Consider the following 12,396-nt stretch of genomic DNA (forward strand, 5'->3'; position numbering starts at 1 on the left):
AAATTAATGGAGCATACCTTTGGATTCATTAACAGTCTGGATTTTGGGAGAGAATGCTTCATTTATTTTAATGGAACATTCCTGTTGAGTTCTCAATCCACACAAGTAGGGTAGCAATATTGCATGGGAAACAATAGAACTAAGTCTCTGAATTGATACTCGTCCAGTTCATTGAAATGTGATCTGACATTTCACAAATGCACATTAAATTTGCCTCCATGGTAGAGGCAAATTTACCATTCTCTGAGAATGGTACAAAGAGGGGCTGTTTTGCTATCCATCACTAACTACTCTCTCTTTAGCATAACATATTCACTTGCTACAGAGGCAGCCAGTGGAATCTGAGTATGTCTTCAGTACTGTCTGGCCATAACCTGCTTTGTTTCAACCAACCTAACAAACCCTGGATCATTCTGCTATGGATACATAACAAGAAGAATTGAAGTGACATTTCTCAACTCTCCACCCACACTCAACACAGTAGGTACAGTTGTACAAGATGTGCTTGTTGAGTCTTGCTAGCAGTACTAGTCACCAGATAAGAGAGAGGTGGGAAGAAAATGGGAGCAGAGGCAAGGTCATGCCTGCATCCATCTCTCTCTCTCTCTCTCTCTCTCTCTCTCTCTCTCTCCAAGCATACAAGGACTCTACTGCAGGAGGCTAGCATGCCATGGAAGTGGATGCCTATTAGGACATGTTGTGCTTTTCCTTAGAAAAGCATGATGCTTCCCTGAATGCATTCTGTAGTTTACAACTGTACAACCGTATTAAGAACAGCAGTTTTCTTTGTGTCCTCAACTGGCTTCCACAACTTCAAGTGGTTTATTTGGGTACGTTGTAGACTGCACTAACATACTTTCAAATTAAGCCTTTTCTTATCCATAACCAAGGCTGCTACAATACAGTGGTACCTCAGGTTACATAGGCTTCAGGTTACATACACTTCAGGCTACAGACTCCACTAACCCAGAAATAGTGCTTCAGGTTAAGAACTTTGCTTCAGGATGAGAACAGCGCGGCAGCAGCGGGAGGCCCCATTAGCTAAAGTGGTGCTTCAGGTTAAGAACAGTTTCAGGTTAAGTACGGACCTCCGGAACGAATTAAGTACTTAACCTGAGGTACCACTGTATTTTATTTATAATACTGTTGACCTGGAGAAAATAAGAGGGTGTATATCTCTCATGGTGTTCTGAAAGAGGTACTGTATGTATGTTGTTCATATAAAGGACAATCATGCTGAGAATGTTTTCATTTGATTCAGCAACCAAAAAAACTAAGAAGGAGGAATAATAATAATAATAATAATAATAATAATAATAATAATTTATTATTTGTACCCCGTCCATCCGGCTGGGTTTCCCCAGCCACTCTGGGTGGCTTCCATAGAAACCAAAAATACAGTAAAATATCACAGATTAAAAACTTCCCTGAACAGGGCTGCCTTAAGAAGTCTTCTGAATGTCAGGTAGTTATTTATCGCTTTGACATCTGATGGGAGGGCGTTCCACAGGGCGGGCGCCACTACCGAGAAGGCCCTCTGCCTGGTTCCCTGTAGCTTTGCTTCTCGCAATGAGGGAACCGCCAGAAGGCCCTCGGCGCTGGACCTCAGCGTCCGGGCAGAACGATGGGGGTGGAGACGCTCCTTCAGGTATATTGGGCCAAGGCTGTTTAGGGCTTTAAAGGTCAACACCAGCACTTTGAATTGTGCTCGGAAACGTACTGGGAGTCAATGTAGGTCTTTCAAGACCGGTGTTATGTGGTCTCGGCGGCCGCCCCCAGTCACCAGTCTAGCTGCCGCATTCTGGATTAGTTGTAGTTTCCGAGTCACCTTCAAAGGTAGCCCCACGTAGAGCGCATTGCAGTAATCCAAGCGGGAGATAACTAGAGCATGCACCACTCTGGCGAGACAGTCCGCGGGCAGGTAGGGTCTCAGCCTGCGTACCAGGTGGAGTTGGTAGACAGCTGCCCTGGATACAGAATTGACCTGCGCCTCCATGGACAGCTGTGAGTCCAAAATGACTCCCAGGCTGCGCACCTGGTCCTTCAGGGGCACAGTTACCCTATTCAGGACCAGGGAGTCCTCCACACCAGCCCGCCCCCTGTCCCCCAAAAACAGTACTTCTGTCTTGTCAGGATTCAACTTCAATCCATTAGCCACCATCCATCCTCCAACCGCCTCCAGGCACTCACACAGGACCTTCACCGCCTTCACTGGTTCTGATTTGAAAGAGATGTAGAGCTGGGTATCATCTGCATATTGATGGACACCCAGTCCAACCCCCCTGATGATCTCTCCCAGTGGCTTCATATACATGTTAAAAAGCATGGGGGAGAGGTCGGAACCCTGAGGCACCCCACAAGTGAGGGCCCAGGGGTCTGAACACTCATCCCCCACCACCACTTTCTGAACAAGGACCAGGAGGAAGGAGCAAAACCACTGTATAACATGTATAACATGTTAAAAAGCATGGGGGAGAGGTCGGAACCCTGAGGCACCCCACAAGTGAGGGCCCAGGGGTCTGAACACTCATCCCCCACCACCACTTTCTGAACAAGGACCAGGAGGAAGGAGCAAAACCACTGTATAACAGTGCCCCCAGCTCCCAGCCCCTCTAGACGGTCCAGAAGGATGTTATGGTCGATTGTATCAAAGGCCGCTGAGAGATCCAGCAGAACCAGGAAACAACTCTCACCTTTGTCCCTAGCTCGCCGGAGATCATCAACCAGCGCGACCAAGGCAGTTTCAGTCCCATGTTGAGGCCTGAATCCCGATTGGAAGGGATCCAAATGGTCCGCATCCTCCAGGCATGCCTGGAGTTGTTCAGCAACCACACGCTCAATCACCTTGCCCAAGAATGGAAGATTTGAGACTGGGTGATAGTTGGCCATACTGGCCGGGTCTAAATATGGTTTTTTAAGAAGCGGTTTAATGACCGCCTCTTTCAGCGGATCTGGGAATGTTCCCTCACAGAGGGAAGCATTCACCACCCCGCAGAGCCCATCGCCCAGCCCTTCCCGGCTTGCTTTTATTAGCCAGGATGGGCAAGGATCAAGGAGACAGGTGGTTGGTTTCACGCGTCCAAGCAGCCTGTCCACATCCTTGGGGGGTAACGGATTGAAATTGATTCCATGCAACTTGACCAGACAGAGCTCTAGCACTCTCCCGCCCCAGCCCTGCTCCCACCGTGGTGTCTAGCTCCTTCCAAATATGAGTGATTTTATCTGCAAAAAACTTTGCAAAATTGTTGCAGGAGATCTTGGGGTCTTTACAAGGCCCCGGTGGTAAAGGTGGTTCCGTTAAATTGCGAACCACCTGAAAGAGTCCTGGTACTATTTTCTGCAGATGCAATAGAGGCAGTGAAGAAAGTCTTATTCACCGTCGCTATCGCCACTTGGTAGGCTCGACGTTGAGCTCTGACCTGTGTCCGGTCAGATTCGGAGTGAGTTTTCTGCCACCGACGCTCTAGCCGTCTCAGCGATTGTTTCATCGCCCTCAGCTCCGAAGAAAACCACGGGGCTGTCCGGGCTCCATGCAATCGGAGAGGGCGCTTCGGAGCCAGACAGTCGATAGCCCTGGTTAACTCCGCATTCCAGCGGGCCACCAGGGAATCAGCTGAAAGGCCATCAACATGGGATAAAGCATCCCCTACCACTCTCTGGAAACTATTTGGATCCATTAAGTGGCGGGGGCGGACCATCTGAATAGGTCCCACCTCCCTGCAGAGGGGGTCACGGAGAAGTCCAGTTGCACCAGGAAGTGATCTGACCATGGCACTTCTTTTGTTTCACTTTTACTTAGTGTCAGATCACCCACGTCACTAGAGGTGAACACTAGGTCTAAGGCATGTCCATGACTGTAAGTTGGGCCAGCCAACTTCAGGGACAGCCCCATGGAGGCCATGCTTTCCACAAAGTCCCGAGCAGCCCCTTGTAAGGTCGTGTCGGCATGGATGTTAAAATCCCCTAGGACAACCAAACTAGGTGTCTCCAGGAGAAAATCCGCCACGACCTGAAGCAGCTCGGACAGGGAATCCTTGGTGCAGCGGGGAGGTCCGTACACCAAAAGGAATCCTGTACTGCCCCTATTGCCCAACTTCCAGAACATGCACTCAGAGAACTGGATCTTCCCAGTAGGACGCCTGGTGCAAGCTAGTGACTTCCTAAAAATCACTGCAACCCCCCCCTTCCCGCCCACATGACCTGGGTTGCTGTGCATAAGAGAAACCTGGTGGACAAGCAGCGGCAAGGACAGGCCCATCTGCTTCATCCAACCAAGTCTCTGTTACACATGCCAGGTCAAGTCCTCCATCCACAATCAGGTCGTGGATGGCAGTGGTTTTATTCATCATTGACCTGGCATTGCACAGCAACACTTTCAGGTCATGTGGGTTTCCCCTGTTGATTCCAGTATCCATCCAGTCAAGGCCAGACCTGGAGGCAGGGATAGTCTTCAAACAACGACTAAACCTGCCTCCTCGGTAATGACATGGTCTGGTCTTAGCGTAACTCCACCTCCTGCCCATGATCACTGAGATCGGATGTCTCAGTGCTTCCCCCCCAGTGGAACTTGTCCCAGCCATCATGTTGGCTGGGGACCCACTCCCAGGCAGCCCTGATCCCGCCCCTTAAAAACAAAACACAAACTATACAGAACCAATAAAACAACAACAACAAAAGGAACACAACAATTATACCAAAATTAATTCCCAACCAACTATCCATCCTACCCACCCACCCCAACAAAGGAAAAAAGGAAAAAAAGGAATAAAAATTTAAATTGCCACCGACTGCTTGAGGACATTTTAAAGCACATTAACCACCTGGAACAGGGAAGCAATGGCAGAACACTTCCCACCCTTCCCCAAAAGTTTGTTCCAAATAAGGGCCTGGGCCATGCCCCCTGGGCCAGTTGGAAAAGGCCCTGGAAGGGAGCAGGCCCTGCAGTCCTCACCCAGCCGATGGTCCGAGGCCTCACTGCAGCAGGAGTCCCTTTGTAGCTGGGAGAGAGGTCCTGGGCCACGCCCCCTGGGCCAGCTGGAAACGGCCCTGGAAGGGAGCAGGCCCTGCAGTCCTCACCCAGCCGATGGTCCGAGGCCTCACTGCAGCAGGAGTCCCTTTGTAGCTGGGAGAGAGGTCCTGGGCCACGCCCCCTGGGCCAGCTGGAAAAGGCCCTGGAAGGGAGCAGGCCCTGCAGTCCTCACCCAGCCGATGGTCCGAGGCCTCACTGCAGCAGGAGTCCCTTTGTAGCTGGGAGAGAGGTCCTGGGCCACGCCCCCTGGGCCAGCTGGAAAAGGCCCTGGAAGGGAGCAGGCCCTGCAGTCCTCACCCGGCCGATGTGGAAGGAAATTCCACAGCTCCACAAGGCAACTTGAACCACTATCAAGCCATTATAACAATTGGACAAATAGCTCCTTATAGCTGCTTTAAATTTGCTCTGCTGCAACTTGAACCAATTGCTTATTGTCCTACTACTCATACTGCCTTCAGTAAAGTTACAGATAGGTAGCCGTGTTGGTCTGCCATAGTCAAAACAAAATAAAAAAATTTCTTCCAGTAGCACCTTAAAGACCAACTAAGTTAGTTCTTGGTATGAGCTTTCGTGTGCATGCACACTTCTTCAGATCACATCTGAAGAAGATCACATCAGATCACATCTGAAGAAGTGTGCATGCACACGAAAGCTCATACCAAGAACTAACTTAGTTGGTCTTTAAGGTGCTACTGGAAGAAATTTTTTTATTTTGTTTTGCCTTCAGTAAAGTTGTATTTGCCTATCTTCTATAGTGTGGTGTTTAAAGCATGTACACTCTTTTTATTCTATTCTTTTGTGCCATGCTTCTCAGTTCCGGTGTCATTTTTACTGCTGTCTTCAAAATCCTCTGCAGTCTGACTATATCCCTTCATGCAGGTATGCAGCCCTCAAGATGTTTGGTTTTTAGCATATATACAATCTTCACTCATTGCTGGATGATAGTGGTTTATTTACAGCACTGGGGAAATGATATTATGGCAGAAATTATGCAAGACCCGTGGAAATGCATTTGGATGGCTAAGCCTTCTAATTCTTTTTGTCTAAACTTTAGAGAACTGTCATTAAAAGGTGTGAGCAGGTGCAAAAGGGCTCAGACCAAGGTTGAAAAGGATGTGGCTAAAGAGATATGTACTGTATGTAGGAATGTGAGAAAGTACGTCTGAAAACTTATTTTGACTGAAGTTTATAAAACTGTGGGTCATCCTATCCCAGAAGATCTGATAGGGACCTTATTGCATAAATTTGAAAATGTTTTTTGCACTGCAGGCAGCATGTTTCTTGGTATATATTTATTAGCAGCAGCGAAAACAGTTTTTGCCAGTGAGTGGCAAGATAATGAGCTCCCTACTGAAGTTCATGGTCTGGCTGAGTATAGAACATATTTTCCCCCCACAACAAATGAACCTTCAAAGGATTGACAACCACAAGCAAGAGAAAGCCAGAGGCCTTCATGGGAGGTTGGTCCAATTGGTTACTCTGTTGATTATACAATCTCAATACAGTATCTTTTGTTTTGTTTTTTAAACTACCTATGTACTGTTAACTATGTATTTCTTAATTACTGGCATGATCTTTATCAGATAAGGCCTTCCTTTGTTCTTTCACTCTGGGCATGAATAGTGACTATTTCTTATTTCTTAATTTCTTAATTTGAGGAAATCTTATACTGAAATTAAGGACTCAAGAGAACACGTGTTGTTTTATTTTCTGTTTCTTTTATTCTTGGTTTTTTAAGAATGTTACCCTTTTCATTTTGTATATTGGGTAAGACCTAGAGATCAATGATCATGTTCCTGCTCACAATATGAAGGAAACAATTAGCTGTATGTGTATATTCAGAACAGTTGCAAGTGTCAATGCCTTCAACAGGGAAAGTCAAAATTTGCAAAAAAAATATATCTAAAATTTAATGCAGTTTTCACAAAAAGAAATATAGAACATAGTCTTAGGTCATCAAACTAAGAAGTTGTATCAGTTCACGGGGAGCACAAGAAACTAAATAAAGACAGTATTGTTTTCCAAAACCCCCAATTATTTCAATTTAGGAAGGTTTATAAACTGCTTAATCAAAACACTCTCTAAACAGCATACATAGTAAAATTATAGACAAAATACAGTTAATATGCACAAACCTATTAAAATATATAAATAAAATAATTATAATTAAAACACAGAAAAATTAGTAGCACTTTTCAAGGCAAATATTGGAGGCTAGGTTACATGTCTGAGTAGGTTTGTTGAAATAAAAAAGTTTTCAGTAGGCATCTACAACAATATAGTGAGGGCATATGCCAATGTCAATTCCAAAGCACAGGTGTTGCTACACTAAAAGATAAACTCTTCACAGATGTGGTACAAACATTCTGTGGCACTTGTAGAAGTGCAAGTTCTGCAGATTGAAGTGGTTGAATAGACACATGGGGCAGGGTGATCCCTTAAGGAAACTGGTCCCAGAACAAGGGTATACCTTTCCTTATCTTTAAAATTCTTCTGCCACTTCAGAGTGGTACATATGGTAATTGCTATTGCATGGTAAACCTGACCATAAGAAGCATCTCATCTTGCAGTTGGAGTTATTTCTCCATACCAGAGCAAGATATTATATTGTAACATTTGTGTTCATTTGGAGAACATGTCCCCAATATGCAGTGAGCGACACCATATAAACAGCTTAGCATATGAATTTAGAACAGTTTCCATTCAACAGCCATAGCTAAGGGGCAAATACCTTTAGCTTCAGCACCACACATGTTTACAGGAATGGCACTGTGGTTTTTGAATGCACTGTGTATTCTTAAAAACTTTTTTTAAAAAAAGAGTTCCTTCAAAAATGTGCACACTGGTCCTCATTTTCTCCTTGCAGCAACCTCACAAATATATTGAAAGGAGTCGACTCTTCTTGGGAGGAGCAACTCAATGACAGATGTTTAATACTAGTAGATTTCAAAATCCGCAGCTAGCAGGTAATCAGAATAAAGCATGTAGGTTGATATTAAATGAGGTTTTAGCTTTGCATGACTCTTTTAAGTATTATGCAAAAAAACTGAAGCTTTTTTTGTTTTCTTAAGAGCTGGGCTTTCGTATGAAACAATTTTGAACCTGTCAAATACAATTTTTACAAAAGTGCTTTAGATGCTATTGTGAGAAAGAAGGCAGGTTACTCATACTTTGGCTGCACAAACAAAAAAGCTATGCTGTTGAATAGAGCAGGTAAATTGCTAGATGCAAGGAAAGATGGCATACAACAACTTACCTGTCACAAGCAGCATCCACTATGAATCATCTGTTTGACCACAAACTGCCCTACAGGAGTAACACCTTTGAAATGACTGTACTCTTATGACATATAGATTCCTCTCCCAAGTAGTTTCCCTATTTTACAGAATAGTTGTAAGCACAGAATCACATCAGAAGGTACTGAGGGGGTGAGACTAAAGGCCAGAACCTATATTGGTATCCATGGGCAGGAAAGTGTGTACAACATAATGTGGAACAACTGCTCTATTTGCCTTGTGACACTTATAGGAGAACTAGAATTCATGCTGAGCTTGTTCACAATTGAAACCAAATCCTGGTGTGGCATTACATGAGCATGTCTGAGGCTTATGCACTCAATCATCACCAGGTCTTGTGAAGTGCTATGCATGGGGCTTCCCAAGTACCATTGATAAGCTTATCATTGGGTCTTGAAAAGTCCCATGTATCCACAAGTCTCCACAAGACCTGGTGATCAGCACATCATTACTGGGGAGCTCCAGTTCAGGTGGTTAAGATTAAAAAGGCTACTCTCTACTTTGCTTCATGGCTCTGTCTCCCTCTGCTCTTCTGGATTCAGGTCTTCTGACCAATTCCTGCCTGTTCCTCTCCAGCACAACTCCTGCCATATTGTTCTGCTGCTGGTTGCTGTTCCTCCTTTGTTTGTTTGACAGCTGATGATGGGGAATTGGGGAGGATTAATGTTCAGAGCCTAGCATTTTGCCTAAGCAGTCAGCTTGTCTGGCCTCAGGCTGGTCAGACTCTAGACAGCTTTTAAGCCAACAGCAGCCAAAGGAGAGCCTATTATTCACCCTTGCCTACAAAGCCCCATTGTGATGTAACAGTACATCATTCAGAGGCATCAGAGTGTGGGGGTGAGGTAGGTAAGGAGAACAGAGTTCAAGAAGATTGGGAAGAGGAAAGCTGAAGCATTAAAGCTAGACCATCAGGAATGAAGTTCAGTAAGGGTCACAGGCCTCCTTCTGAACAGGTCCATTGCTACTTGGAAGAATGAAAGAACCACGCACTGAAAATGTAACCCCATTATCCTAACTTAAGATTGTTTTCCTCTATATTATTTAAAACAAGGGAGATTATTTGAGAGAGTACTTCATCAGTAAAGGAGAAGGGATTTTGCCATATATATTCTTGGTTAACTGCTACCACAAATAAGTTTTGTTTCAAAACCTTCAATAAAAATAAAGTTTAAAACCTATAGGAATCAGTTAGATGTGAGCACATAAGTTTGTATGAGCATCCTATATATTTATTTCTCAATCACTTATACAGACATGACATATAATGCCTTCCTGAACACATGAGAATGTATAAGAAACAATACTGAAATATATTTAGCCAGTGATTTTTAATCTGCTTTGATCCTGGTATGTCCTTATAATTTCCACCACAGAAATGAAGTCAAGTAACTCACACACTATTCGGACATAACATAATGTAGCCTATATAATTTCCCCTTAAAATTGGTAAGTAGGTAAAGGTAAAGGACCCCTGGACGGCTAAGTCCACTCAAAGGTGACTATGGGTTGCAGCGCTCATGTCACTTCAGGCCGACGGAACCGGCGTTTGTCCACAAACAACACAGATTGGTAAGTACGTAGCCAGAGATATTAGAGCATATCTATACCTTTTGTAAAATGTTTTAATAGAAACATATGTTAGTAGGAATACACGGTTTGCTAAGAGTAGAAGACAAATTACAGTTCTAGCAAGGTAATCTTGATAAAAGATTAGAGTTGCACAAGTGCTTTTGTTTTGTAAGGTTGTTTACTTACTGCTTTATAAGTTCTTTTTTGTCCTGCATGTTTTCTGATTTGTTCTCCATTGGGCCCTGTTTCCACATGCATGGAGTAGATTATGTCAAAGAAATCTTCAACAACAGCTACCCGTCTTAAAGACAGTTTCTCATCTACGCCAACTCCATCCTAGGGGAAAAAATGATAGGGAGCACAAGATGAATAGATAAAACTACCAGGAAAACACATCCTGTTACTTAGAGTTGATTAGATAAAGACCCTTGGCACTGACATCTAAAGATCCCTATCCAAGAGTAATACTTAGCAGCTCAATCAATGACAGCAACATTATAATTGCACAATAAATAAAGAATTCTCTGAATAAGATTCTAAGTGGGGAGGAAAGCCTTCAAAAATGGATAATTTGGGTTATCTTAGCTTTTCACTGATGGTGATTTCCATGTTATTTAAAGCACTTCAAACTTACATGAAGTTGATGCAAAATCAAAAAAGCATTTTTAAAACTATGTTATAAACATGTTCACTAATTCTTAAGTAGAAAAATAATTGCTTCAGTTACAATGAGGTCTGGCCACAAATTTTTGTAAAAAAACCCAAAAGTACCCTATTTGTAATATCATTCTGGTTATGAAAAGATATAGCTAGAGAAAAGAGACTGCATCTTAACTTCTGACCAGAATAAATATAAAGTATGCCTATGTATAACCAAATTCTCACAAGGAAGAGGAGTTAGAAGGTTTCATCTAGCGTTTGTATGCAGAAATGCTGCACATATATTTATGTCTGAAACAATAATAAATCATTATGTGGTCTCATACCCTCCAACAATCGTCAGATGAAAATAGGGACATTTCTCACTTCCCTCACAACTGACCCTCCTCAACCCCCCATTTTTTTTGTCCCCTACCAGAAGAGGATTTCCTGTCAGAAGAAGTGAGAGTGTCACCACCACTCCACCAATGGGACGCAGCATGCACACACCCCACCGTCCTGAGAAAAACCCCTTAATCTCAATTTGATTTGATTTCTTTGGTAGATTTACAAAAAAGAAAAACACACACCAATAATGTTTGGTTTGGTTTTTTTAGAGTATCAAGATTCCTTGTACTCCATTGTTCTGCTCCCCCTTTCTTCCTGCCCAGGACAACCCAGCCCTCTGCCTGCCTCTCAGAGCTGGTACATCATGTGGGGCTGGGCCTCTCCAGCAGCCACTACGAGCTGCTCAAGGGAGGATGCTGATAGCAGCGGCCACAGAGAGGCTCATCCTCCTCCCCAAGCTTGGCAGTGGCATGGGTGGCAGGGGAAATTTTCCCAAGACATCCTGGGATCAAAGCAGAAGCCAGGATGGCTTTTGTAATTCTGGGCTTGTCCCTGATTGGTTGGAGGTTCCAGTCAACTGGGAGTTAACTGTCAGTGAGAGGAAGGCAGCTGGGATTTTGATGGCTGAGGGGTTAGAGGGAGAAAGTTGTGGGGAACAGCTGAGGGAAATAATTGAGGTATAGCTGTTTGTTGAGCTTTTCTCAGTTTTGCCCAGAATTGTTGAGCTTTTTGGACACAATTGCACTGCTGCCACAGGCTGCCATACATCCAGATATTCCCTGACATTTTCTACATTCCTATCTGGACACTACTGTCAACTGTGGTATTCCAGATATATCCAGGAAAATCCAGATGTATGGCAACCCTAGCTTTGGGGGGTACAGGGACAGGTTGTCTGCTGTAGCAGGACTGGGTTGTGGGATGGAAGTTTAGGGAATTAGGCTTGAGATGAAAGCCACTTAGAGGCTGCTGTCAGCAACAATGTCTCTTGAGTCTTCAGAAACTGTCAACAAGCACCTTTTAAGATCCCAATGTATCAGTATTTCCTTATGTACATAGTATCCCTTTAATAAACCAGAAATCTTCATCCTGTCTATTTTATGCCTATGCCTGAAATTCATGTTGCTAGGTTTTGAAAGCATTCTGAGTTGATGGCAGTGGAAAGTTAAAGTACAGATACATGAATCTGGGTTTATACAAAATGAGCCAGAGGGAACCTAGAATCCCAGATAGATAACTCTCAGGTAGATACTGGAGCTTAGATCTATATAGAAACACCACCTTCTGATCTAGAAGCCCTCTTCCCAAATCCTTGGTGTGGGGGGACTCTTTGTCATTAATCACAAATTAAGCCCTGGCTTAATCTTCCTTAAAAATCAAGTTCATAAATGAATAAACACAATGTTCAGCACACCTGCTTCACTTACTCTCATTTTGAACAGCTGTTGATGTACATTTACAGTACCCATCTAGCCTACTTTTTCCACTGAGTAGTGTCACTAAAGCAGTATCCAC

The 12,396-nt window shown here is 43.9% G+C and overlaps 1 protein-coding gene across 4 annotated transcripts in view; it reads right to left on the reverse strand.

Annotated features, from left to right (window-relative positions):
* The window catches only part of NOL4 (nucleolar protein 4), a 139,256-nt gene that overhangs the window by 79,826 nt on the left and 47,034 nt on the right, over window positions 1–12,396 (reverse strand). For 3 of the 4 annotated variants that reach the window (XM_079982711.1, XM_079982710.1, XM_079982713.1), the window contains exon 2: window positions 10,081–10,230. In XM_079982711.1, coding sequence (XP_079838837.1) covers window positions 10,081–10,230 — 150 coding nt within the window. Of the gene's footprint in view, window positions 1–8,825; window positions 9,066–10,080; window positions 10,231–12,396 lie in introns of those variants that run through there. The other variant, XM_079982712.1, reaches the window with a different exon arrangement.

Source organism: Podarcis cretensis (genome assembly GCF_951804945.1).
Source record: "Podarcis cretensis genome assembly, chromosome: 7".
Lineage (NCBI taxonomy): Eukaryota > Metazoa > Chordata > Lepidosauria > Squamata > Lacertidae > Podarcis > Podarcis cretensis.